This window comes from Acanthaster planci, linkage group LG03 (assembly GCF_054643075.1).
Source record: "Acanthaster planci isolate LZ-2023a linkage group LG03, COTS_SCS, whole genome shotgun sequence".
NCBI lineage: Eukaryota > Metazoa > Echinodermata > Asteroidea > Valvatida > Acanthasteridae > Acanthaster > Acanthaster planci.
This window is the reverse complement of record NC_141779.1, coordinates 12,450,511-12,477,258: the sequence shown is the minus strand read 5'-3', so window position 1 is coordinate 12,477,258 and position 26,748 is coordinate 12,450,511. Positions and strand designations below refer to the sequence as shown.

General features: G+C 40.3%; 2 protein-coding genes across 15 annotated transcripts in view; one reads left to right on the top strand and one right to left on the bottom strand.

Annotated features, from left to right (window-relative positions):
* LOC110985753 (transcriptional enhancer factor TEF-1-like) overlaps positions 1-17,045 on the top strand; it is a 36,941-nt gene extending 19,896 nt beyond the window's left edge. For 2 of the 12 annotated variants that reach the window (XM_022247023.2, XM_087134237.1), the window contains exons 3-14: positions 3,134-3,198; positions 6,393-6,455; positions 8,306-8,368; positions 9,496-9,657; positions 10,379-10,422; positions 10,884-11,061; positions 11,458-11,520; positions 11,726-11,833; positions 12,080-12,138; positions 12,541-12,622; positions 12,931-13,083; positions 14,582-17,045. In XM_022247023.2, the coding sequence (XP_022102715.1) occupies positions 3,134-3,198; positions 6,393-6,455; positions 8,306-8,368; positions 9,496-9,657; positions 10,379-10,422; positions 10,884-11,061; positions 11,458-11,520; positions 11,726-11,833; positions 12,080-12,138; positions 12,541-12,622; positions 12,931-13,083; positions 14,582-14,695 (1,154 nt within the window). In that variant the 3' untranslated portion in view covers positions 14,696-17,045. Of the gene's footprint in view, positions 1-3,133; positions 3,199-6,392; positions 6,456-6,582; positions 6,646-8,305; positions 8,369-9,495; positions 9,658-10,378; positions 10,423-10,883; positions 11,062-11,457; positions 11,521-11,725; positions 11,834-12,079; positions 12,139-12,540; positions 12,623-12,930; positions 13,084-14,581 lie in introns of all 12 variants that reach the window. The other 10 variants (XM_022247022.2, XM_022247026.2, XM_087134238.1 and 7 more) reach the window with 10 other exon arrangements.
* Positions 17,046-19,383: 2,338 nt separating this feature from the next.
* Positions 19,384-26,382, bottom strand: LOC110985755 (NF-kappa-B inhibitor-interacting Ras-like protein 2). 3 transcript variants are annotated; one of them, XM_022247034.2, is made up of 7 exons: positions 26,162-26,381; positions 24,940-25,038; positions 24,636-24,686; positions 23,952-24,056; positions 22,211-22,304; positions 21,762-21,848; positions 19,384-21,467 (listed from the first exon to the last, which is right to left on the bottom strand). In XM_022247034.2, the coding sequence occupies exons 1-7, from the start codon at positions 26,258-26,260 to the stop codon at positions 21,400-21,402; spliced, it is 603 nt and encodes a 200-aa protein (XP_022102726.1). In that variant the 5' UTR covers positions 26,261-26,381; the 3' UTR covers positions 19,384-21,399. The 3 variants fall into 3 exon arrangements, with proteins under 3 accessions (XP_022102726.1, XP_022102728.1, XP_022102727.1); XM_022247036.2 differs by lacking the exon at positions 23,952-24,056 and having other exon boundaries at positions 26,162-26,382; XM_022247035.2 differs by lacking the exon at positions 24,636-24,686 and having other exon boundaries at positions 26,162-26,382.
* Between the last annotated feature and the right edge of the window lie 366 nt (positions 26,383-26,748).

The following is a 26,748-nucleotide window of genomic DNA, read 5'->3' as shown; positions in this document are numbered from 1 at the left end:
TGGCCAACGCGTTGCAAACTCTTGGAGGCGCACCATTGTGAATCGACCGTATTGTAATACATTATCTTTAAATCTTTATTTAATCTCCATGTACATTCCACTTTCATAAAGAACATTTTTGAACTGTTTTAAAGGAAATTCATTACCCTTCAATCGTAGTATGATTGACAAACGACACATACATGCATATGCACAAGTGAGAAAGTACTTTTTGCTTAAGACAAGTTTCTTGATAATACGACATAATAAAGGAAGTCCTGAGGCCTTTGTGTTAATAAGAGTCAACTGTACTATACATTTCATTCGTAAGGAATATTCAGTTGTCCAGCTTGGTGTTTTTCATTTTTCAGTGCATTGGTGTAATCTCTAGCACAACAACTAATTATTTTGGAAACCAAGTGGTCTCATGATGGCAACATTAAAGTTGCTTTGGACAGCTGAATGCTCCTTGTGTACGTGTATGTTGCAACTCCCTGTGTATGGCTCTTGCATCAAATCAGGGTAAAAAATGCATTACACACATGTATCAGCAACATTCACCTGAATGTGTACATGTGTGAACCCATCACAAATCAGTAACTTTCCCCTGAATGGGTACAAACTCATGGTACATGTATGTTGGTAACTTTCACCTGACTACATGTATGTACAAAATCATGACATACATGTACATGTATGATTTCACCTGAATGTGTACAAACTCATCGCACATCAGTAACTTTTACCGGAATGCGTACAGCAAACTCATATGGTATAGATATCAATTATTTTCTTGAGAATGTGCACAATCTCACTATATTTCACATGGGCATCGAACATGTACATGTATCATGTGCGTATGTCACTGTTGAGGAGCTTTTTCAGAGGTGCACACACAGAGAGTCTGAGCATGTCAAGAGAAGATCACATCTTACGCGAGGTCCTCCTGCAGTACATAGCAGGATTTCAAACTTTTGAAAATTTTCAAATGCAGTGGGCAGTGTTCCCATATGTAGAAGTGCATGGTCTCAAACTTCCTGCCAACTTTATTAGAGCCCTTGTAAATCCCTAATGTATGTCACGTGTGATGTGTCATGATGACACCAGAGGGTACCCCAAGACTGTGCGTACAAGTACATGTACAGTGTGACTGTGACTTATACATGTAGTACACACAAGATGGAGCAAAATATACATGCACATTATGGTTGCGGTTTTTCTCTCTCATACATATACATGTACATGTATGTCTTATTTCAGTCAACACACGCTTATCCATTTCTCTGAAAAATTGGCACATTGTGTGGTAGGGTGTGAGTCAATTCAAATAATTCACTATCCAAATATTCGGTCTTACTGACTGGCAGATTGTTGATTACACCATCTATAAAATGAGTTGTAATAATGCACACAGCTGTACATTATAATTACTTTAATAGCTTCTCACGTCTAGGAGTATCTTCAGCCACGATTTAGCAAGATTTAAGAGTTGAACAATACTTCCAGCCCTGTTGAAAACTTGTATTCCTTTTAAATTTTTTCAATGATTTAATTTCAATGATTTTCAATAATTTACTTTTTGAGTCGTCATAGGATTTCTATTGCTTTTCATTTTTACCCGCGTGAAACAAGCCTCCATAGTGCATTTTTTTCTCATTTAAAACAAAAAAAAAATTCTCCCTTCCCTTTCATGAATTTTTTAATTTGAATAATCAAATTCGGAAAATGATATTCAAATATTCGATAATGGATCAAATATTCGGATATTTGGCACAGCCCTATTGTGTGGTGACGGCCCATGAGGAAAATGTCTGGTAATTGTCTCCTTTGTAATAATTGGCACCTGAAGTGTCTCATCTTTACATTACGGTCTATTGCCTGACGTATGAGGAACCCATCAATTCACTACATCAAGGTTTTTTGTATGGACTTGTTTGTTGTTCCTGGCAATTAAATTTATTCATCTGGAGTTAACGAATGACAGGGTCATAAACCAAGGGTTTTCTCCCTTTGTGATGATGGCATGTAGGTTTCAGAGAGAGTGACTTCTGTTGTTGTTACCACCATAAAAGCTGAATCAACAAGGAATTTTTTACTTTTGTGAGGCTAAATTTGAGCTCTTGTGGGTTTTACATTGTAGTTTTTAGTCCAATGTTTGACTTCTCAGTTATCACAGACTGGTTAAAGTATTGTAGCTTTTATATTTGGTGATGTGTCATACACTTTCATTTCAGGTATACCATGGTGCTGTGATTTTAACGGCATGTATCGGATAATGGCAAATATACTATAATGTATTATAGTATATTACATATATGTACATTGTATGGGGATAGTTTTGACACGAGAGTGTTAAGGTTGACGTGAGAAGAGGCAAATTTTGTGAAATTAATTGAAAGTAGTTTGCAAAGCAGCATTATACAATATACATTGTAAACTTGCATTAATTGATACATTGATGAACTTTATTCATACTGTACATGTAATGTTCCTTTATTATTTGACTGGATAGCAAAAGCCTTTATTCAACTCTCATGCTGTGTCCCTCCCCCCTCAAAAAAATTGAAAAGAGGTGATGCTGGTTGTCTGCAGTTGATGCAGGCCTTTTTGGTTCTGGACACTTGGGCACCAGAAGTACCAGTATTGAAGGAGCTGCCATTTTGAAGTTACCTTAAAAGAAAATGGATATAATGCGTACCTGTATATGCAATGCCCAGTGAATTATTGGATCTTGCACATGTTGTTACGGGTAGCCAGTACAAAAGCCAACTGGAGATAGCATTGTGGGCTTGTGTTCAGTGTGTTGACACTTCCCCCAGCCCAGAATGTGACACAATACCCACATGTCAATGTCAGATGATTTGGAGGATTTTCAGGCCTTTTATTTCTATTTGATTTTTTAAGTACGTGTAGCACTATCAGACAGCTCACCTGAGTCCGAACCTAAAAGGGCAGATAACAAGTCCTGAATTACTCTAACTTCCCATTTTTATCATTGGACCCAGCATGTTACCATTATCAAAAAAATAAAAGAACATTTTGGGGGAATATTTCTATCTTATCATGGGAAAAAAATGGCATTGGAACAGCTGCAGCATATGATACATACATGTACAAGCATGTTTTCATGTTTTTATGTATGTATTATTTATAGGTCGCAACGAACTCATTGCAAGGTACATTAAGCTAAGAACGGGAAAGACGAGAACAAGGAAGCAGGTAAGCCTCAATCAGGCATTTTTGTCTATGGCTTGGTATTGTCTTGACGGAGTATTAATGATTAAAATCCTGAAGCCATAGCCAGAAGTGCCACATTTGAAACATGTCCTTGATCTTTATTATTGCACTTCGTTTGTTTCTTTAATTGCACCTGTGCACATGTAGTGCCTAACCTGTTCCATTAAGTGTACTTAGAGTGCATACAATCCTAACCAAAACACCAGAAGACACAAAGGAACTATTGAAATAAAAGAAGAATTAAAGTAGATATGATAATTGTTGAAAATGCCGCTTGCATTATTTAGAGGAAAGAACTTCTGTCATGAATGATACAAGTTGCACTGACATGGAGTTGAGTGTTCATGAACAGCCCAAAGTCTTTCCAGAGCAAAGCACTACAAAAGTGACCAAAGTGGACCTTGATAGACTTCACCACCTGTCAAATCCCCAGCAGTGGTTTGATTTGTTCCTTACAGCTCCTCCCGCTAGCAGATTTTTTTTGTTTTGTTTCATTTTCTTTCAAACATGTTGGCATATCACCTCTTCACCTGTATTTTTTTCTCTTTTTTGCCAATTAAAGAGGTGTCTTTTTCAATCAGACATTACCATATTTAAATCCAAATGTGTCTACCTGGTATTAAAATTTTTTCAGTATTTGTGACCTTTTCCCAAAAAGTGATATTTGTTTTCTCTTGTTGAATTCAACATTTTAAATAAAAATCACACTCCGTTCTGTTTATGCTGAACGTAACTTTATAATCTCATTTTACTTTGTTTCATTCTGTGCTATATTTGTGTTGAAAAGTATTTTCCTTTCTTGTTATGTGCATGCATTATAACCATAACCCTACTCATGGTTTCCCTGGATACGTTTATGAGCCACCAGAAAGCAAAGGCACAATTGTACTTGCGTGCACAATCTGAAGTTTTATCGAAGCTGAATGTGGTGCAACAAATGATTTCAAATTGGAGCTTCATTTTCCAGAGATTTTTGATGTGGGTGTTTGATAATAGAAACATGGGCCAGGTTTGAAACTACTGTCTTATAAATCACTAAAGGCTGGTTCCATGAACTACATGTAGGTACATGTACGTTTGTGACTTGTTTTTGCTGGTAGATTGCTAACAGTGGCATAACTAAGGGGGTGCATGGGGGACATCCCCCCCCTGCGCCCCCCTTGTGTTCCCCCCTAGCAAAGGAAAAAATGTAATGAGAGTCCACCTTGGTCAGTGTTTTACCTGTCACTCCTTAAGAACAAGGCAGTTAAGATCCTAACATGCTGCCTTAAGTGCCCTCTAGAAAAATGAGAGCCCCCAAGTGTCCCTACAAATGTACCCCAGTTATGCCACTGACTGCATGATATGAACAGCTAAAAACACAAGTAAGGTTTGAAGCTTTGCATGCTGGAAGATATCCAGAGAGATGGTTTTCGGGTGCTGCATGTGAAATCAATCTCTTCTTTTAGAGTCGTGGTTCTGAGGAGAACCGGTGAGTGTGAACTTGACGTATCCATGTGGTGTACCAGCAAACCTTCTCTCTGCACAGACACAAGGTTTTCCAGGAACTTTCCGTGGAGAGTTTTAGAGTGCAAAATTAAAGTACGGATGTGCCAGGGTGACCATTGTGAACCCAGAGTATTTGTCGAAAAACCCTCAGTTATTTTTACACTTTGCTCGATGTACATCAATGTACATGTATGCAATGTTTTTGTTGTTCTAAGCATTGTGATTTATGTCTGTTAAACAATTTACTTTGAAGTGTTTTTAGTTTATAATTTAGTGTTCTGTCCATTCCGTGTGCTTTTGAAAACATCTGTTCTGCTGTTAAAATGCCCTGGAGTTGAACTGCATAATGACCTCATAGCAAGTGTCAGCAAAGGTTAATTTACAATCAGTGATCTTCCAGCCGTAAAGCAAGAAATTTCCAAAATGGACAACCACAGCCCAGCCAATTTTCTTAATTGTGAACCCTCACATGTCTGGTTTTTGCCGTAGTATTGCCGCTAAGAACTGTCTTAACCATCCTTGAGGGTGCACCTCTATGAAATAAGCAGCTACATGTAAATGTAGCGCTGTGATCTGCCATTGATCATTGGCATCTTGAACTCTGGCAGTCTTCACACATGGACATTGTTTTCAAAGTCACATGACCTGGCCTGTGCATTAATTTTTACAAGCATGGCAAGTTCATCTCTATTTTTTTTCCCTTTTCTTTTTTAATTTTGTTTTCATTTAGCATTATCCCTCTCCGAGCTAACACCTGCATTGTGCCTGAACCCCTTCCAGTATTTATCAAGAAAGCCGTCTTTTGATTTCACAGATGATAGCGCCCCCACCCATCCATGACCAAAATTTATTTTGTTAATTATTTTGCCTGTCTGTGTTACATTTCATCATGGTAGCACCTTTGCTGCGCACCTTTTTGCCTCACTACATTTGTATTATGCAGCATGACTATTTTTTTGTGTCTGACCTGTTTTAATATAAGACTAAAATGAAGCAAGACTAAAAATTTTTATGTTTATCAGTTCAAAATTTGGCTGCACAAGCATGTGTAACAAGGTACTGGTTGCACTGTAAACTTCGATCCTCCACTTTTGTATCAAACAGCTGAAAGACAAAGCAAGCCATTTTTAAGTTTAACCATTAAGTGCTGTTTTTTTTTTAATTTTCTGCCTATACCCACTGAAGTACTCAAAAGAAAAGGAGAGATTTGTAATAACTGCATGTCAGTGTACTTGAGTTTTGGCAAAAAAGAGATTGTGCAGTTTAAACAGCACACTGAGCAAAACGCAAGGCTCCTGTATCAGTACAACAATTTACAACTTTATTGAACTACATTCTGTTTCTGATTGACAGCACAAGGTCTCTGCTTCATTCAATCTAGTGTGATTGCCTTTTTTCAATCAAAACTCACACGTACCGTGTAGAGATACAGAAGGACACAAATAGTTCCTTTCCCAAAATGAAATAAGCACTCGTACATCCAAAGCAATCCACACCTTCACCCAGCAAACAAAGGTGCACTGATGTGACTATTCTGAGATGTGCCAGTTGCCTACTGGCCAAACTGTGAAAGTAAGCTTTCCTACAAAATGCCTCAACTGGAGAAGGAAAATAAATAAAAAAGAAAATGGGAGTTTGAGAACGGATGACTCCATCTGTGAATGTGTGTATCTGTGCATTACCCACAGGTGTCCAGTCACATTCAGGTGTTAGCTCGGAGAAAATCAAGGGAACTTCAGTCATTATGCAAGGTAGGGCCCAATAGATATGCTTGTCAAAGGCACAAACAAAAATCACCCCTAGTATTAACCAGGCTCGTTCCGGGCCTTTTCCCCCTTTTTTGTTTCACCTTCAACCCCGATTTGTTTGTCTGAGCAGGTGTCTAGTCATATGCAGGTCCTTGCCAAGCGATCGTCAAGGGATATTGCCAAGCAGTTTAAGGTATGGTCTGCAACAGTGTAACCACAGTGAGCGGAAACTTGCGGGGCGTGGTTCAGATTAAATCTTTAAGGGAATCAATTTTTAAAAGCTATATCACAGATCAACTGAATGGAAGTGCAGTTGTCTCTGTGTAAAGTCTCAGGGGGCTGCTGTCCCAGTCTCAACGACCCCACTGACAAAAGTGAACTAGTCACAGGTTTAAAAGACCTTACATGTACATGTAGGTTTGACAGAACAACTGTCATAGGCTTGTTGAGGCCATTGAAGTCCAGTCATGAGCAAATCACAAAACCAGTTTGCAGGTTTGCTCAAGCAAATTGTGAGTCTGTTCACAAGGCAAATCACAAGGAACAGGGGATGAATGAGAACAAAGGAGACGTGATTTGCCACAGTTCACTAGAGCAACTTGTAGCTTGGGTGGAACTGAATGACTTGTAAAGGACTTTTGAGGACATGTGATGGACCTGTGAGGATGTGTGATAGACTTGTGAGGACTCGCCTACAACACTTACTGCTGTTTGTTGTAGGTTGTTGCCTGATGTAATTTCAGTTGGATACAGATGCACTTCCATGCTGTTTGTAAAGCCATCAAATTTTCCGCTAATTTTGTCGAATGGGTAGCTTAATGGTGCATCAGAAAACCAGACCATTTTGAAAAGTGTAGCAAAGTGCTGGAGGGGTTGTTCAAAGGAGCTACAGTATATTATATGCATGTTCAGATTTTTCCGTAAACCTGAATTACTTGCAATGACATGTAGTTGTTAGACCTCCTGCCAGAGAAGCTATGAAATACGGGATTTGCCTTGGGTTGTTGAGACCTTGAAGTCTTCACTTGCCCCCATGCTAGTCAAGACAGCAAACAAACAAAAAAGTGCGATTAGATGTTTGGTGTCATCCTCTGAATTGGAAAGGCAGAGTTGTTTCTCAATATTTTTGCCATTTTTTTTTATGCATTGGTACCAGCCACTTCAAAAAGTTACCTAGTGCACACACTCTTTTCAGATCTTGTGCGCTCTTTCCCATTAAACACTTTTTCCTTTCCTTCATTCTGACCCAGTCCCTGGAAATCTGCCATTTTATTCTCACTTTTATTTTGGTCTCACCCATGTGAACCTTCAGAATTGGCAGTTGGCCAATAAATCAAGATCTTTCATGGGTCAGAGTTCATCAACTTGTTTTGTCATTGTCTTCTCTTTTATCGTAATCTTCTCTTTTTCATTGACCTGTGCTCAAGCTCTAATCGAGTCAAATTTTCTGCCTCCCTAACAATTCAACTTAACTCTTTCCCTTCTTGCCTGTTTTTCCATTTCTTTTTCTTGCCATTGTCATCAGGCGCAGACATACATGTACAAGTCTGACCATATCAGCAATGCGCTTTGAACTTTATCGGTTTCATTGTTCATACATTTGCGACAGATTGAATAGCATCAAAATAACATCAAAAGTATCTGAGAAAAAATAGAAAACCTCTGGTACTGGATCTGTAGATAATATTTGTTGGAAGGCCAAAATGGGCTCTATTTGGTGTATGCTCAAATCGACAACTACCTTATAATGTTCTTGTGAAATTGGTTTAATTTCAAACCTCCCCTTCCTTTGCCCCTTCCCACTTTCTATCTCATCATCGCATCCTTAATCTCCTTTCTTCCTCTCTCATAAGGGGCAGCCTTCGGACTCATGCTACCCCCGCTCTTACCTTGATCAGGAATCTTTTTTCGCACTTGTAAGTAAAACCGTATCAGATGTCTCCACTACCCTGACAATTTGCAACACGCCAAGATTGTCATTTACTGATCCCAAAAAACTTGCACCGATTTGTTCAGCATGAGTTTTGGAATGCTTTTACATTAGATGTTAGCCGTTCAATTCTTGACAGATTGGGTATGTTTTGTGGGAGGGAAATGCACGCCTGCCTATTGCTGCGTAGTATTCTACTAATTCAGGAGAGTTTTCCTGCAGATACAGGAGGAATATGTGATCACTGGTGTGCAGTGTGCATGAAAACCGGTCCATCAAAAGGGCCAGTGTTGGTATGATTTGATGTTCACTCTACTCTGAAACATTTTTAATTGCATTTGAAATTGGATAGCAATCATTGAAGTTGTAAGGTCATTGGACATAAAGTTCAAGAATAATATTTTTGTGTTTGTGTTCACTTATCATTTCTGCAGTAGTTAAGCCCCTTTTCTTGCTTTTAGACATGCCCTAAATCTTCTTTTTTTTTCTTACCTAACATTTGCTCACTTGTAGACAAGCGATCACGTGGCTGGTACCTTTGCATCTGTGTGTACTTGTAACGGTTACTCATTTTTAGAAGTTTTTTATTTCAAGACATGAAATTGCTTCCATGTGTAACCATGCTAATCTGGTAAAAGTGGAGACTACCTGTATTGTCCGTCCAACAAGGAGGTTTCTTAAATTGGCATTAAGTGTTCTGCATTAAAGATAGATGCTTGAAGTACATGTAGGATAGAAGCTGCACCAATCTTTTACAACGTGCGTTCTAATTTTTGTGGTGGTGTAGTCGCTGAAAGAGTGAATCAAGGGTCTACATGGTTTAGAGTGAAAATCCCTCTGAATTGAAAGAGTTCAGAAAAGAACCTCTTCCAGAGGATACTCAAGTGAAATCCTAATTAAATCAATATCACTCAAGTTTGTCTCGCCCAGTTTCAGTCAAATTTTTGCTCTTGAATTCAGAGAGTATTAACACACTAGAGAAACTAGGCTCGACTATCTTTCTTTTGCATCATTGTTTTTACCTTCACTCCGTTTTTGCTTACCTTTTTGCTACCCCCACCACCCCATCATTACCTCCCTTCGCCACTTTCCTGACGGTCTTCTGGCCACCAGCAGGACCAGAGCACCAAGGACAAAGCCCTGCAGAGTATGGCGGCCATGTCGTCAGCGCAGATCGTCTCAGCTACGGCCATCCACAACAAGGCTGCTGCCATGGGCATAGCTGGGCTGGGCATACCGGGGGCGACCCCGCTGCGTCCACCCTATCCCGCGCATGTGAGTGTCATTGCTTGTGTCAGTCTGCCCCTTCCCTATGTGGTGTAATCACAGGGGCAAGTGTCCCTCCAGCTGTAAGCCCCACCAGTTGCTAAGTATTTGAAATTTTGAAATGTGCACAGCTTGTGTACAGGCCACAAATTATTTGCCTTTAGAGCCCCCTTGAAAAAAATTTGAACAACTTCAGGTGCCTGTCAAAATGTCACCCTAAAGCCACTGTGTTTCCCTCCCCCATACTGGGGATTGTTGCTTGCGAACATGTTAAAATCCCCACCACTTGACTCGGCATTTGTGCCATGAGAATGTAAGTCATTAAGAGTTTGGTTGATCCTTTACATGTGTATGTGTATATTATACCAGGGTAATCACAGATCCGACTATGGCTGACCAACACATGTAATAGTTTATTGGATTTGTCAAGTGTGGGAAGTGTTTTATCAGAATCACAAAGCAAGAAGTGCATGTACTTTCTTTGGTCCTGAATTTACTGGCGGTGGAAATGGGTGGGGGGGGCCACTGCCCCCCTTGCTTTTCAACTTTGGCAAGTGGCTTGCCCACTTTTGGCCAGTCCTTAAATGGCAGGTGTCTGATAATCTCACAAATGCCTCCCCCCCCTTCAAAATCCTTTCGCCCACGTCACGTGCAATCTTTGTTTATTCATAAACTTCTTTGTATGAATTTTAAGGCAATTTTGGCCACTTTTTTCTCCCCTTTTTTTCAGCAACTGTGGCAGCCTGGCCTGACACAAGCAGGTACCTCGCAAGAGTAAGTGTAAAGGCAGTTCCTCCTTCGAACCGTTAGATTGCCCTTTTTTGGAATGTGACTCATTGAATGCAATGAGGGTTCAAACAAATTTCAGTCTTTGCAGTCTCTGCTGCAACCTCACAAGGGACAGGTGTATTTGGGGGTGGGGTTGTACATTCAGATTTGAACACAACAATAAAATGGAAACCATTGATTGACCACTTTGTATAGTTGGTGTTGGGAGGTTTTGTTTGATAGGGCTTGGATTTGGTTATCAGAGACTGTCACTCTGTTTTGTTGTTTCATTCCCTCCTTCACTTGGCTCCCACCCCCCCCCCCCTTTCATTCATCTCCCACCCTTTCCTCCACATTTTACGCAAGCCTCTCCGGGTGTGCACAAGAGACAGATATATATTCTTATTATAAACAAATGTATTTATATTTGGTTTGTTTCTCCCCCCCCCCTTCCAAATTCCTACCAGTGTCAAGCCGTTCTCGGCGACGGCTCAAGCCTATGCACCTGGCGGGGAGTACGCGGCGGGGATGACCCCCGGGGGTCCCCCGGCCTGGGAGGGCCGGTCCATTGGCACTCGCAAGCTGCGGCTGGTGGAGTTCCAGGCCTTCCTGGAGCTGCAGCGAGACCCAGAGAGTGTAAGTGAGGTTTGTATTCTTCCCTTTCTTTTGTTTCTTGGTCTGCAACATTATGATTAGTTATTAATGTCATTTTCCCTCAACATCGCAGTCCCAGAGTTGTGTGAAGTTTTCTTACCATCGGGGGCATTGTTATGGTGTCATTTTAGTTTGAGATTGTCTGCATGTTTTAAAAACATAAAGAACCAACATTATCTTATGCTGCTGTGCCAGTAGCACTCAGAAACGGTATCTCATAGGCGTTCCTGTAATCAATGTAATGAACATTTGTTAGAAATGTATGTTGTCATAATGTAGCTTTGCCCACATTGCTGCAGAAATTCTTCACAAAACGTTTGTCTAATTACCTCAATCATCTGAGTAATATGCTACTTTTTTGTTACACTTTCTTTTTAATCGCTACAGTACAGCAAGCATCTCTTTGTTCACCTTGGCTCAAATGTCAGCTATTCAGACCCACTGCTTGAGGTATGTGACTTGCAACGGTCAAAGCCAAACAAAGGTGTTGAATTAAGTGCATTGTTTTTAAACATGTTTACATGTCTTGTCCTGCTGTTGGTGCTTCAAGTGAACAATTACTGCAGTGAGGATTTGTCAGTGCAGGCCCAAGAATGTTAGACATAGTTGGTTATCTGTGGTAAAAGGGTCAGTTTTATTTACATCTTGATCTCAGGCAGTTGATGTTCGTCAGATCTACGACAAATTCCCCGAGAAGAAGGGGGGTCTGAAGGAGCTGTACGATAAAGGCCCTGCAGAAGCATTCTTTCTGGTCAAATTCTGGGTAAGATGACTGCATTGTTTAATACCCTGTGCTGTTTAGCCCACTATCAAAGAATTACCTGGTCTCCATATCTCATGCTTGTGCTGAGACTGTTAGATCATTTAATTCTTCATTTATGTGGGAATAATTGCTTATTCATTAACAAAAATATATTTAGTGTCTATTGTCATTTTGTGTGGTGGTCTTTGTTTCCTGGACTTGCCCAATTTCCCCCATAATAAGTTGGATTTCTTTTTTCTCTCGCAGGCGGACCTCAACACAAATCTTTCAGAGGAAACGGGTGCATTCTACGGTGTCACAAGCCAGTAAGTGCTGCTTAGTTGGTATCAAAAAAATTTTGAAAACAAAACCTCCTTAGAGGACCTCACATGTGGGGCTTATCTGAGGTGACGTCACTACTGCGACCGCACCTCGCACACATGATGAAACTTGACTCATCCCTGCCTCACGGCAAGTCACAACTCGGTCTTAGTTGAAGAGGCCCGTTTGAGCATTATGCCACTGCAGTGATGAGCTCTGACTCCAGTCTCTGAATCAGTTCGTAGGTTGTGGTTATCTGTGCCATGCTTGTTAGGGATTAATTGCGTCTTCTAATCTTGACTTGGGGCTAGTAATGTCGAGTCTTTCAGAGGTTTTTTCTTTCTTTTAGGAAGCAGTTTTCTCAAAGTAGTTTTAATCTTCCTCCATTCCCCCTTTTTTTTTTACAGATATGAGAGTCCAGATAACATGACAATCATGTGCTCAACGAAAGTGTGTTCCTTTGGCAAGCAGGTTGTGGAAAAGGTTGAGGTAAGGGGTCACCGTGAACTTCAAATTTGCAATATGGTTTTCAGATTCATTGTGAATATAATGTAAAACATTGCCAAAGCACAACTAGATCGTGATAAAGTGAACATCTAGGATACCATTCAATGTATTTTTACTGAAGGTTCTGCTGGTGGCTATTCAGATGACCCTCTCCAAGAAATCATGTGAGCATTGACTGCAGCAGAGCCTTTGAAAACAGATTGTATGCCATTTTTTTCTGCCAAACTTTCCAAGTGGTCCCTTCAAGCCTTATTTCTGAACATTTGCATCGCTCACTCTCCTCCCACCAGACGGAGTATGCCAGGTTTGAGAACGGCCGGTTCGTCTACCGCATCCACCCCTCACCCATGTGTGAGTACATGATCAACTTCATCCACAAGCTCAAGCACCTCCCCGAAAAGTACATGATGAACAGTGTGCTGGAGAACTTCACCATTCTGCAGGTCAGTAAGGGGGGGTCTAAGATGGAAGGTTTTAAATATGCGGAGACAGGCGGATCGCAAAGTGGGGGAGGAGGCCCCTACCAGCGAGCAGTTGGACCCGATCTGCAAAAACCATAAACATTAAAAATAAACTGTTGCTCTTAAAATGTGCCCCCTATCTGGTACTTTGGCCTCTCCTTTCACCTTAAGCTGGGGATAGGGCTGTCCAGAGGGTCTCTTCACCATCCCACACCCCAGTCCCTCACCCCGGTCAGTGACTCATTCAACCCATTCATGAGCTACTCATGTATAACATGGTCTGAACTGGGTCATATTTGGTTTCTTCCTTTTTGTTCAGACATAGACATATGCTATTGTTCAGACATAGACATGTAAGCAAAGAGATGCCAATGGTACTGTGAAGCTGCCAGGGCCAGTGAATTGGCCTCGAGTGAGAAATTGTCAGTTTGCACTTTGTTAAATCCAAATTTTAAAGGGATGGTCAATTTTTTGGTATTCAGATGAACCTCGTTTTGTGAGTCCTGTTCTACCTTAGGAGGATTCAGAATTATAAAAGATCAAGTGGATGTTCAGAGAATTCTGGACATTCCAAGGAAGTTTCCTTCCGAAATTACCAAGGAAATCTAGTATTTTAAGCAACGCTTGAAATAGTGCCTAAATCAGTCACAAGTGCGACCCAATTTTTGCTAATGCTATCATATTTTCACCATACAGTCGCCATTTGCGACTTAAGATAGCTTAAAAACTACATACTGTATTCGAACAATCTTGAGTTTGCTTAATTAAGGAAATTCCAGAGCAATGATTATGTTCTCAAAATTCGTTCTGGAAAAGCAGAAATAGCAGTGCAATTCACATCTTAGATTTAAAGCTTGCCGTGTGCGCTGTACATGTACGCATACGATAATGTATATGTGTTGCGATCACAGGCATGTGTTGGTTGGTTCCCGATCTGAACATACGTTTTTGATGCACTGTATACGGACACCAGGGCCATTTTACAAACCATGGAATGGGCTCCATTTTGTTGCTGCAATGTAAATGAAACCTGAAATGGAACTTATGCCTGAATTAAAGGGTGTGATTGCGCTGTGATTTAGAGTGTCGGAAATAGCACCATTTATGCAGCAGGGTGTCCTGCGACATGCTGAAACTGTGGACGTCATAACGTCCGTGGCTGAACTCCTTGGCAAGAACCCTGATTTTGTGGATTGACCTTATCGGCGCTCGTGTACACACATGCAAGTTGTGTAGTGTGCGTGTGCCGGGCCACGTCGGGTCATGATTCTACGGCATGGATGGACGATGTAAACACAGGGTATTTGTGCTACATGTGTGTACGTACATTCATGAATATTCAGCGCATGTGATTACTAAACTTTTATAAAAGTGCTGGCGCCTAGATTTTTCCCAATTAGGAGCCAATGGCTACCAAATAATTTTTTTTCTGTTTAAAAGGTTGATTTTAAGATGCTTTTATATCCATGCATTCAAACAGGTTGTCACCAACAGAGAAACGCAGGAAACGTTACTATGCATCGCCTATGTCTTTGAGGTCTCGACGAGCGAGCACGGAGCACAGCACCACATCTACCGGCTGGTCAAGGACTGACACCCCCACCTCCTCCGCAACGCCCACACCCACAAACACCACCTTGCAGCCAGAAACCCGGGTGGGACTTGGAGGGATTAAATTCACCAAGTGTACGCGGGTCAACTGACTTTGAGTTTTTTTCAACAAATCAAAAAAGGATCGCAATGGTTGGGGGCGATGGCCCAAAATGGAGAAGATCTTTGTATTACCTGAATAGCGTTGACAAACATTTCAGTTGTTTGCCATTGTCAGCTCGGTATACACATGACAATTGTCCTTCAGTTCTGACTTACGCAAACAAGACGTCGAACAAATTAAGCTTGCTGTCTCCAAAAAACCATAAGCGTTAGATCAATCCTTGCAAGAACAATAATGATCACAGCTGGATTTACGTTCCATTGCTTGTAGTGGAATTTGACTTCAGGTCTTATGCTGGCAATAGCTTGTACGCATTTGTGTATAGGTCAAACTTTCTTGTCAAAGGAATCCGTACACAGCCCTGCCACCCTCTGCCTTTGTACCAGTGTATCCCTACAACTGATCCAGCCATATCTTTCATTTTTCTGTAGTGGCTGTTGTACTAAACTGGTGCTCTGCAGCACGGCAGCACATTTAATGTCTTCTCTATCTTGGGCTCTGGGCAGCCGGTTGAGTGACCAGTTGCCCGCCGAATGCACCCACCGTATCGAAAGATCCCCCAGCCTGTCATTGGATAAACTAAAATGGGTCATGTTTTGGAGGGAAGTTGGCTAGTGGGTCGTTCTGTCTTTGTCTGTGTTTTCTTTTTAAATAATATTATATATTATATAAATATATATAAGTATAAATATGTCAAGTGCCTCAACAGTTGAATGTTTGTCAACAGTCCTGTGACAATGCGGTGCTTACTTGGTTTGTAGAGAGAGGGCGAGTATCAAAACACCAAAGAACTTGGCAGAATTCCCTTGGAAAGATCTTGAGTGGGCAATGCTGAAAAAAACCACATCTTCTCTCAATCTTTTTTTTGGGGGGGGGTGGAAAGTAGTATGACCAGCAAGATAGGAGAATTGTCAAGCCAGGTTTTACCCCAAGTTTTTATTTAATTTTTTTTCCTGATTTTAATGGGGGAAACTTGTCATCAGGCAGTTTTCCAGGCTTGAAATGTAGATCGCAATTTTAGATTTTTTTGTGTTGGCCATTTACTCACTGCTTCTCAGTTGGCTTTCCAAGAACATTGAAGCTGTATTTTAAAATCGTCCACTCACTTTTCCTGTTGTACATAAGAGAATGCTGAAAGTGCTTAAGCCTGAACCCAGTGTTAATCATAGAGAATCTCAGTGCATTTTATATGGTTAGGATTAAGGCATACTAATCAGGAAACTTTGACAGCATTGCTTTTTCAAGTGAGTGCCCGGTAGCTTGCCAAGGACTCCCCCTCTATGCACAACCTGTACAGATTTTTAACGATTAAAGAAAGCTCTATGGATAGATTTCTATGTGTATAGTCGTGGGGGGGACTTTTTTCTTCATCCCTCATGAAAATGTGCCTTCATACTGGTGTATGAATTTTTTTGTTTCCTCCATATGAAATATGAAAAAAAAAATTGATTGTCCCTCCTGCAATCCCAAATAGACGGAAATGCTTTTCCAGTGATTTTGAAAAGGATTTTTTTTGTGGCTTTGTTGATTTGTTTGTTTTAATCATCGGGCGATTTGGGAGAAATATTACATCCTAATGATGTAATTGAATGAAGGTTTGCACTCGTGGGATGTTGAGACATTTAAATTAATCAGCTTCTAGAAGAGTTTTGGATTTCAACAAAATAAGGAACATTTTCACGCAATCAATCCCAAAAATGTATTTGTAAAAATAAAGAGTGCAAAAATATATAGCTTAATGTAAACAAAAAATAAGAACGCATGACCTGAATGGTGAAAGATAAACCTTCTCTTCTGTGCATTTCTGAAAAGTGGCTCATTGGGGAAATGTCTGAAGTATGTTATTTGGGATGAATTATTTATCATAATTTCATGAAAAACTAGGGGATATTTGAAACTTTTTTTACCAATATATATATTTTGAACAGTTTTGATACAAAGTCAGAAAGCACATATAACTTTGTACCTACTTCACTACTCAATTTTGTATAAATTATAAAGATTAGGTTTTCAGTGATTACACAGGTTTTCCAGCAGGAACTGGTGGGGAGTTTCTGTTCCTGAGATAAAAACACCATCGATGAGTATTTCAGTTGGCTTTATGAAAGTAGATGAATGTAGTTTTTCTTAATCAGAATAAGCGTGTCTTCTTTCAGTATTGTTGAAGACTAGTAGTTTTTGGCATTGCAAACTCACCCAAGTAAATGTACCTGCATGGTTTCGATGCCAATTTAAACAAAATCTAATTATCCTGTCATTGGGTTGCATTGTACCAAAACTAAATCTGATTCCTGGTCGTTTTTATGTTATGCTTGTGAACAGGGTTGGAAAAGCGTAGTTGGTATCGGCATTTGCAGAGAAGTCCTGAAGAAAAAAAGCCAATAGGTCTTGACTGAAAATATTTGTAGCATCTGCATAATTTTTAGTGGTCATTCTTTGACCCAGGTCACAAGGGGTCATTTGAAAAGAGATTGTTGAATACTGATGTTTACACTGAACTCATACATGTTGTGACAATGCCTTGTATATCTTTTGTATTCATAAACTATTGTCATCGTAGAGGTGCAGTTTAGATTCTAGCCAGTGTTTTTATAAGTATCTGTAATTTTTAAAATGTTACCATGTGTTGACACCAAGCCAACTGCAAAAAGAGGAAAAAGTAACTGGAAAACTTTTTTCAGGAAACTGAATTTTGTAAATGTTGGTTTTATTTTTACGAGACTGTGCACAGTTTCTGTGTTTCTGTCGGACTTTTGAATCATCAGTCATTTTTCTTTTTAAGCTGTCAGCCGATAGTTGAAATGTGGTTCATGTTTTACACTCGTCCTCCATTTCTCTTTACTTATTTGGTCTAAAATTAACCAATTCATCGCAACAACTGACGCTCTTCTCATCAAGTATGATCAACCAAGTCACTGCTTATTCCCATGCCCTGGTTATTCCAAAGGCCCTCAGTACCATGAGTTGCCCATCTTTTTAACTCCGTTTCACAAATACTAAGGTCACCACAACTTTGTATGTCCTCTCGGTTTTACTAACATCAGAGTTGTATGGATGGTTCTGCTTAGAGACAAAGGCGCCAATTCCGTTGGCCCCCAGGGAACCCAACCCTGTGTAATTTTGGTTAAAGCCATGTTTCTGCTGGTGCGCCCTTTTGATTACAAGAATGGCACATTTGTTCAAATGACCCTTGGAAAAAATGGAAACCCTGCTTTCTTTTGTTTTCTCAGGAAGGCTGTTATTAGTTTTTGTCGAGTAGAGTTATGTTGGAAGTGTGATCCTTAATTTATTATTTTTTAAGTTTTATATTGTGCCTGTTTTCTAAATTTCATTTTCTGTTTTTGATCTTCGCTGTGTTAGTACTTTAACCTGGTTTTGAAGCACAGTGACCTGGGCGGAAAAAAAATGACAGAAAAGTTACCTTTTATCCTTTAATTCTTCGAGAATGGTGAAAGTTTTCTTCATATAGAAAAACGAGGACATTTGTAATAAGGCATCTACAAACTATAATTGGACTTCATCAACAAACTGAAATTGCAGATGGTAGTCTTTTTGTGCAAGGAAGGAAAAGCTTGTGCATAAAATGTCCTCCAGGAGAAGTAATGAATGCAATTTCTTTTATTCTAAATTGTTTTTTTTTTCGTTTTCAGCACCCACCAAGTGCTACATTAATATGAGCTTGGGATTCTTATTCATCTTAATGCTCTCTTTTTGTGTTGCCCAATTTGATCAATGAAATCCGTCCTAAAATTCAAAACATTTTCTGAAAAATCCTTGAACCAATTACCCAGCAGTTAATTTGCAGTTTTTATGTTGCATTAACTGCTGCAAGTGCTGTTATTTGTGAAATGTCAAACAACTTGTTTCTATTTCAATTGTTAACTATTCAAAATTCATTACACAGGGTGATGTATTCAAAGTAGTTGCCCATGCAGTTGTAAAAATATCCTGGCTTTAATTCTATACATTCATGAAATTTTGCAGTAGTTTAAATCAAATATAGGATGATACCTGTGATAAAGTGGCTATTTTCACAGTGCAGAGTAACTGATTTTTGCCTGGGAATCAAACCAAGATGCCTGCATTTAAACAGTGCATGTTAGCAACGCCTGAAACAATTATTTTTCATGGCTGGGGCTATCAAATACAGCAAATCCATGGCAGGCACAGGTGCCATAGTTGCAAAACAGCTTATTTTTTTTGCCTGTGGCTATCTTCCTATCACTTTGGATTCAGCTCTGACTGCTATCCTTTTTGAGACATCACCACATTGGCCAGAGCTTAGACACTTCTTAGGTTTCAAAAATGGCTTTTTATTCCTTCATATGTGTAAAATATTTTTGTTGTGCATAATACACAGAAAATTAAATTTTGACCATTGAAAGCATATTATGCATGTTATCATTTCTTTCATTTATCAGATCCTGATTGGTAAAATTTGTTTGAGGTGGCAGTATTTTTATATGGACCATCTTTCACGGAGTTCATAAAAACGTGCAGTGAATATTTTTAATTCCATTTTATTTACAAGATACCACCAGAAAGAAAGATAATAGAAAGACAGCAAATACGTATTCCTTTAATTTTGTTAATTTTTATTCATGAAATGTTATTCAAAAGCATACATAAATGAACATGGATGCTGCGGTATGAAGTGAATGTTTAAGTATGTTATCCTGAACTATCCATTAAAGTAATGTAACAAAAATTGAGAGGTTTATCACTTAAAATCAAATTGTAGAAAAAGTGTCATTGATGCTTAAAAAGCAAGCACAAGTGTTATTTGGGCTCAGTGTAAGTTTTGTTTAGTTTTTAAGTGAAACAGGTGATTCAAAGATGAGTATTAGCCCATCAGTTGGGGGGAATATCGATGGACAAGTGTCAGTGTCTCACTGGGTAAACTCTGACCTTTTGATCTTTGGTTCAAAATGGACAGAATGGAGGGGTGTTTCAACAGCACAAAAATGCTTGTTTTGGATAATGTACAAGGTCAACAGTTACCAGCATTAGTGACTGTATACTATATACTTCTGGTCCGGTTAACGAGACTTAGGCCCGTATTCAATTTGGGTACCTTTTGAATGTTGGCAATAAGGAACATTGCCTTTTTTAGACTCGGCCGTTTTTGATGTGCAACTTGAATAAGGGATTGGAGACACTCTGACGGCTGTTGTGTACCAGAAGAATCATTGGTGTGATCACTGCCATGACTTCAGGGAACAATACCAAAATGGCTGCACTGTCTTACTATGACAATAATCATGCATTATTAAATTGAGCTACCTTTAAAGAGAATATGCCTGTTTCTGCGCACCAGTGACATAAGCAGTTTTTTCAAAGTTTTGGCGTTACCAGTATTCACTTTCACAGCCCCATCTCCACGTTAGGAATAGACAGGTTCGGAAACCTGCTTGTTTGCGTGGCTTTTATTTATTTTCCATGGCTGCAGCTTGCTTGAATTTTGTTAATGATAAAATCAAGTTATTTAGTCAAATACACTGACAAAATAATGAAATGCAAACAGAAGCTGCCTCTGTGCACAGTAGGCTGGAAATGAGTGTTGGAGTTTTCAATTTAAAGAAGGCAAGTTACAAACAAGTGTACTTCAAAACAGTTTCAGTTACAAGCAAAACCTGTAACTGACTTATAGAATAATGTTGTGGTCTTTAATGTGACAGTTAACGAACTTATGTAGCGTTTCCAGCACCGATTATTTTGGCATTTTGCTTAGTGCACACCTCATAATGTCATTTGAGTGGTACCATTCACAACCATGGGTGAAACCTTTTTCATTATACCAGTGTAGAAAAGTAAAAAAAAAAAAACTTGTAAACTTGATGTGAATATGTACTACTTTCAGAGCAGCAAGAATTAAAGACAGTTTGTACTGAAAAATGAATAAATTTTTACAATTATGCCTTGAGAATAAAAGACTTCACTGCTTTATTGCACATTCAATTCAGTGTTTTTCTTGACTGCATGCTTAACAATTATGTAGACGCTGTGTTAAAGGACACAGTCTTAAAAGAACAAAAATAAACTGGTTAATGCCATAGTCGTGTAAATATTTACAGTATATACAGCCATTATATTAATGGGGATCTCAATTATATGTGCCAAAAATACACCTGTGTATGAATTTCTTGGCTATGGCTCGGAATTGCACACACCTCTACAAGAAGTGGCTGCAGCCTTTCTACCCTAGGCTTGTGTGTACATTCAAGCCACAATCAAGTAATTCAGATATGGCGTTAATTTCTCAAACAGCCTCTTGATTGTAATAATCCGCTGTAAAAGCTCAGTTGAATCCTGCTTTTTGTGTGTCTCAGGTTCATAACGTGAGAAACTGTTATGTGTTGTTTTCAAACTGAACTGAAAAAAAAAAAATAACTTTCAAGTCTAATGCATCCTGACCACTGCCAGAAGGAAATGCTCAAAATGTACAGGGGGGTGGCAAATGGGCTAAATTCCTTCACTTTAGGGTGCAACCAGCAGTTGGATGGAATGGCCCCTCAAAACAGGCCCCTGATGTCAAAAGCGGACACAAGCAATGTCATAATCCCTAACGGTGCGTCTGGCTTGGGTTAAACATCATGAGAGGCTGTACTTGTCATCTGCTTGGGCTTGATTCGTAGTGGAAAACTAGATTTAACTGCAAAACAAAAAAATGACCATCATTAATATCATAATGATATCCCCTTTTGGTTTTTCTAAAGGAGGTAGCCTTCAGAAACTAACTGGCAGAAAAGAAGTGTACGACCTGCCAAAATGAAATGCAACAAATCCAGCAGTAAAGAGTGCAGCCTGCTGAATCCAACTTGGAACAGAATCCAACAGCACAGTGTGTGGTCTGTAAAGCCTGCTGAAACTAACAGCAGCGCCCTCTATACTTCATCTAAGTCAAGGAAGGGGAAAGATGTGTGCAAGGAGCTACAGCTATGCTTACCAATAGGTAGGGTGAGCTTAGACGTCAAAGCTACGATGGGTTCCATCAACACTTTCCTGTTGGCTACTGTCACCTCATACAGTGGGACTGACGGTGATAAACAATACTCTATCATTCAATTCAGTCATCAATTAATTTACCCACATTCAAAGACACTCGGTAATCGCTCGGTCGCACAATTCAGGTTCATGCAGCCCAGCCACTGTTACGCCCCAGTTTGTTCAAGTATAAAGAATATGCCAATGGTTTAAAACACTGTAGGAAGTAACATCCTAGTTGTGAGGGACACAAACATTTGAATACAACTGGCACCAGGCAAAGACTTGGGATGCATCATTGGTCCTGTTGGTGCACATTCAGACATACAACTCAAGGTATATTTATTCTATTTCTTTACAGAATTCCATTTGTACAGCAAAATGACAGAAGAAGGTAATTGGGGAAGGTACCTTTCTCCTTTTGAGCCCAAGCGCACACCATGTCGTACTCTACTTGTCTCTCCTTGTACAAATCCGCTTTGTTACCAACAACTATTAAGGAAACCTGTGCACAGAGAGGAAATGGACGTACACAATTGATATGCAAGTGAGTATGCACATGGATGGTGTTGGAATAACCAATCATGACTAAAGAGGATATGGTCAGTGTGCATGGATAAAACTTCTTTGCTGGCATTGTAATTAAAATAATACATGCACAGGCATTGCAACTGGTCAGTTTGCCTCCCTTGGCCATGTTACGCTAATATCCACTTAAACCCTGCACATCATGCCATTTACGAATTCCTGTTGAATATCAACTTCCCACAATCATTTGTTTGCTAAATGAAATCAGCAACCATGATGAGCTAGTGTTTACATTGCCCTTAGTGTTTTGTATACATTCTGATTACATCTGAACTTCCTGCTTATATCAAACAACTCGAGGGGAATTTCGGTAGTTTTAAAATGCTCTTCGGAAGCAGTAACATCCAGCACTGCCTATTAAAAGCATGTTGTAAATCAAAATGCCATAGCCTTGTACATGAATGTTTATATTTAGTTTTATTATGTGCTGATGAGCCAAATTAAATGTGCCACAACTATGTTATAAAGAACAGGTCTTTTAACTGCATTCTCTAATGGGATATTCTTAGGCAAGTAACATGAAAATACTTTTCAAGACTAAGGATACAGTTTCCTATTCTTCCAATTCTCATGTAAACAAAATGACATCCCTAACAGAAATAAAACACTACAGTAGTACTACAGATCACAAGACCAATCCCCCTGAAAGCCTCCAAAATTGTTTCTGCTTCATTTGTTTCAGAGGAAAAGAGAAATGCCACCATTTCAAAGCAATCTAAAACCCCAGGAGAAATGTCAGCCATACCCAGAAGCGAATCCAAGCCACAGGAACTTGATGGGCAGAAATACATGTAGCTAACAATCTTTCTGGGGCACAGGGAATGAAATAGCACTGGATAGGGATGCACATGAAAACAGCACCAAAGCTTTCAGTGGTAAATATGCATACATGTACTTTGACAGGTAAGGTACAATTCTCCACAGCAGAAACATACTCCATGTGGACAAACATTTTCCACACCCATACATAAAATTTGGGTTTCTAAATGCTGGGATTAAAATATCGTCTTTGAATACACTCCTTTTCTCCCTGTTTTTACATGTGTATGACAATGGTCCCTTATTGGGAACTCATTGTGTGCACGCGTACAGGTTTATAAACGTTTACTGAAAGCTACACCGAGCAGTGTGTACCATCTCCACACCAGGAAGCCCAAATGGACCAATTTCCCCCAGCTTGTCCCTTCTCTGTTAGTGACGGGGGTGCCTTAAGTCAGGCTGGTTACACCAGTGCACTTGCCATTCTGCCCATGCCACATTACCCCCTTTTTGCAGACGGGTTCAGGGGTAGGAGATTAACATCCCTCCCGCATCTGCCCCAACAAGACAAAGAGAAAGAAAGGGCACAATTTTCCTTGCAGCAGAGGCTACACTTTGCTGCTTAACAAACGACTATGAAATGCATGCGCTGCGTCCCATTACTGCCAACAAAATGAAAACTCCCGATCAACATGGATCTTTTCAACCAATGAGGGGTGCTTCTGCTCAAGGTACGTGTAGGTGATGCATTATTACCACTCCACATAATACATGTGTCGTGTTATAAACATTCCCATCTTCTTACTTCTCTCTTGTCTTTCTCCTTGCTGATCTTATCAACCTCCTTCTTGAGGAGTTGCACCTGTTGGAAGGACTCTGAGCTGGTGATACTGTACACGAGAATGAAGCCCTGCATTGAAAAAAGCCCAAATGTGGTCAACTTTGACCATGTAGGCACCTTCTCAACTGGCTGTATCAACTTGGCTATTCTGAGCTTTTTTAGAACAAGAGGCCTAACAAATATGGACTTTTGGTAGTTTCTTGCTGGAAATTTGCACATTTTATACTTTAACATCCTTTTTCCACTGAGGAAATGCCACATAGCGATACTTGCTACTACAACTAGGCCATGGCACACAGCCAAGTTGGGGCTGGAGGATACCTGGGTACAATGCGCCGTCTTTGAGTGTCAGAGCCTGTTTAAGAATACATGTATGTAAAACCAACTTGAACCACTGAAGCATGACATCACTCGCTTAGCAAACAGAAATTGCCAGAACCTCTTTACAGGTGTAAAATCCTTTACACCTGGAAAGATCAAGGGAACAACTGTACTTGCAAGGGGCCTCAAGCCCCACACTTGGGCTCTACCTTCCTCCATCCCGCAAAATCTTCCAAAGGCTCCTGCTGGATTAAAGGAAGGTTTATATAAATGCAAGGCTCTGTCCAGCATCAGGTCCATGTTTGTCGGCCAGTGTCAGTAACTTACGTCTGCTATGGCAAAGTAGTGCTTAGGAAGTTCCGGGTTGGTCTTTGGATCCTGGAACAAGCAAACCAAAAATTCATTTGTAGATTTCTGCTTTTGTAGATTTGTACGTCAATGTCATTTTGATGTTCACCCTAGTGAAAGAGACACCAAAACCTATGCTGGCCGAAATCCACTAGAGGGTACATGTACATGTACCGGTACGTGTTTCTGATATAAACAGGTGCCTTGTGGGTGGGTGCGATGCTGAACACTCCCCCCCCCATGCCAAAATGACAAATGCCAAAGATCTTGTTAAAAAACTTACAAGGCCTCTGGTGTCGTAGAAGCGTACACGTTCCCTCACTCCTCTGTTGGACTCCACAGAAGCTACATAGATATCCTCTATCGTGGCAATGGAGTTTTGCTGTTCAGGGAGGGAACATCAAGAACAGTGTACTAACAGTACTGTGCAGTTCTCTCATTCTTGCCATGCTGGCTTTTCAAAGAAAAATGCAGGACCGGTCAGTGGAGAAACACACCTGCTTCTTTGTGGTATTGGTAAGACAGGCTTCTTCAGTTGTTAAAAGGACCCATGGGGTAGCGTATTTACATGTAGTTCTTCACAACAGTCCAAAATGGGCTTCCAGAGCTACAGCTACATGTAGGTCTATTGTCGGCACATCTCTGTGTATTTCCAGTGGAGTCAAAACCTTGACATAAGTCTAGACAACAGATTCCAATGCAGCCTAAGTAAGACCATTCTGTGCATTTTCCCCCAAAGCTGAAATGCATTTATGACCATATTCTCAAGGTCCAGCCCTATAGCCATGTGGTAAATGGAACAAAAGCCTTAGTGCTGCGTACTGCAGAAAATGCATCTTAGGCCGTGTCTTCCAGAGCTATGGCTACCCCGGTAGGTCTATTGTCTGCGCATCTCCACGCATTTCCATTGGAGCGAGGCCCTAGACCTAACTTAAGACAAGAGATTCAGATGCAGCCTTAGTTCCGGGATGTCTGACCAAAAGAGCCGCCTACATCCAAACATGTACATGATGCAAGAGGCCCAAGCCTGCAGTGTACAATGTACATGTACATGGTGCCTGTCATGTGCATACTACATAATTATTCATGTTAATGTTTCTAGCCACACCATGTCCACCCTAGGCCTCTATCCCACGTCATGACCCCACACCCCACCCTTTTGCCTCAAGCATCTGTCTGATATTCCTGGCTGCAGGAATGGCAGCCGGCAGGTAGGCCTACGTAGGCCTACATAAACTTTCGGATTCGGGTTTTAAGTAGTAGGCTTACATGTACACTTGACAGTAACTTGCCCATGTACATGTATTTTCATGTAGGTCTAAGTCAATCAACCGTGCTAGGCCCCTACTGACATACAGAACTCAAGAAGGTATGTGCATGTTCATGGACGTGTACCTCCATCTGTCCATGATCTGTCCATGCAAACACATGATCTATGACCCTAGCTTTGGCCTTCCTCTAAGTGGCGAAAGGCTCAGAGTCGGAGATGCGTGTGCCACACTTACATTTCCTATCACATGATTTCCGAAGATCGCCTGCTCCAGCAATGCCGTCTTTCCGACGCAAGAGCTCCCACAGACAACAACTTTACAGGTACGCCCCATTTTTCTCCAGATGTCTTCCACAATTACTTTAATCAGTTTAAGAATAACAACCGAAATTGGTCCAAACCCTAAACCGAGGTAGGCCTAACGCTAGCCAATACATTGTTTATATCAATACATACATATATTCAGACGAAGTCAGTCACGAGAGGGCGCACAACGATTCACTGTCAGCTAGAGCTGCGATTTTTCCGAAGTTTGATTGTAGCCATTTTTCAAGTGGCAACCCTCAATTTATCAAACGTGGTTTTAGCCGTTCTGCTCTCATATGAAAGCTCGAAGACCCAGGGAGTTGATCCTGGCAAAAATTTACGCAATCTCACCATATTAGGGGCCAAACAATCTCATTTTTCAAAAGATACTGTTTTTTTTGGGGGGGGGTGACTTTTAATGCTAATGAACTCGCCAGAAATTCTCACTTGAATCAGTGGTCTGCACCCTGTAATGGCAACTTCCTGAATGAATTTATCACGGGATGACGACATCGC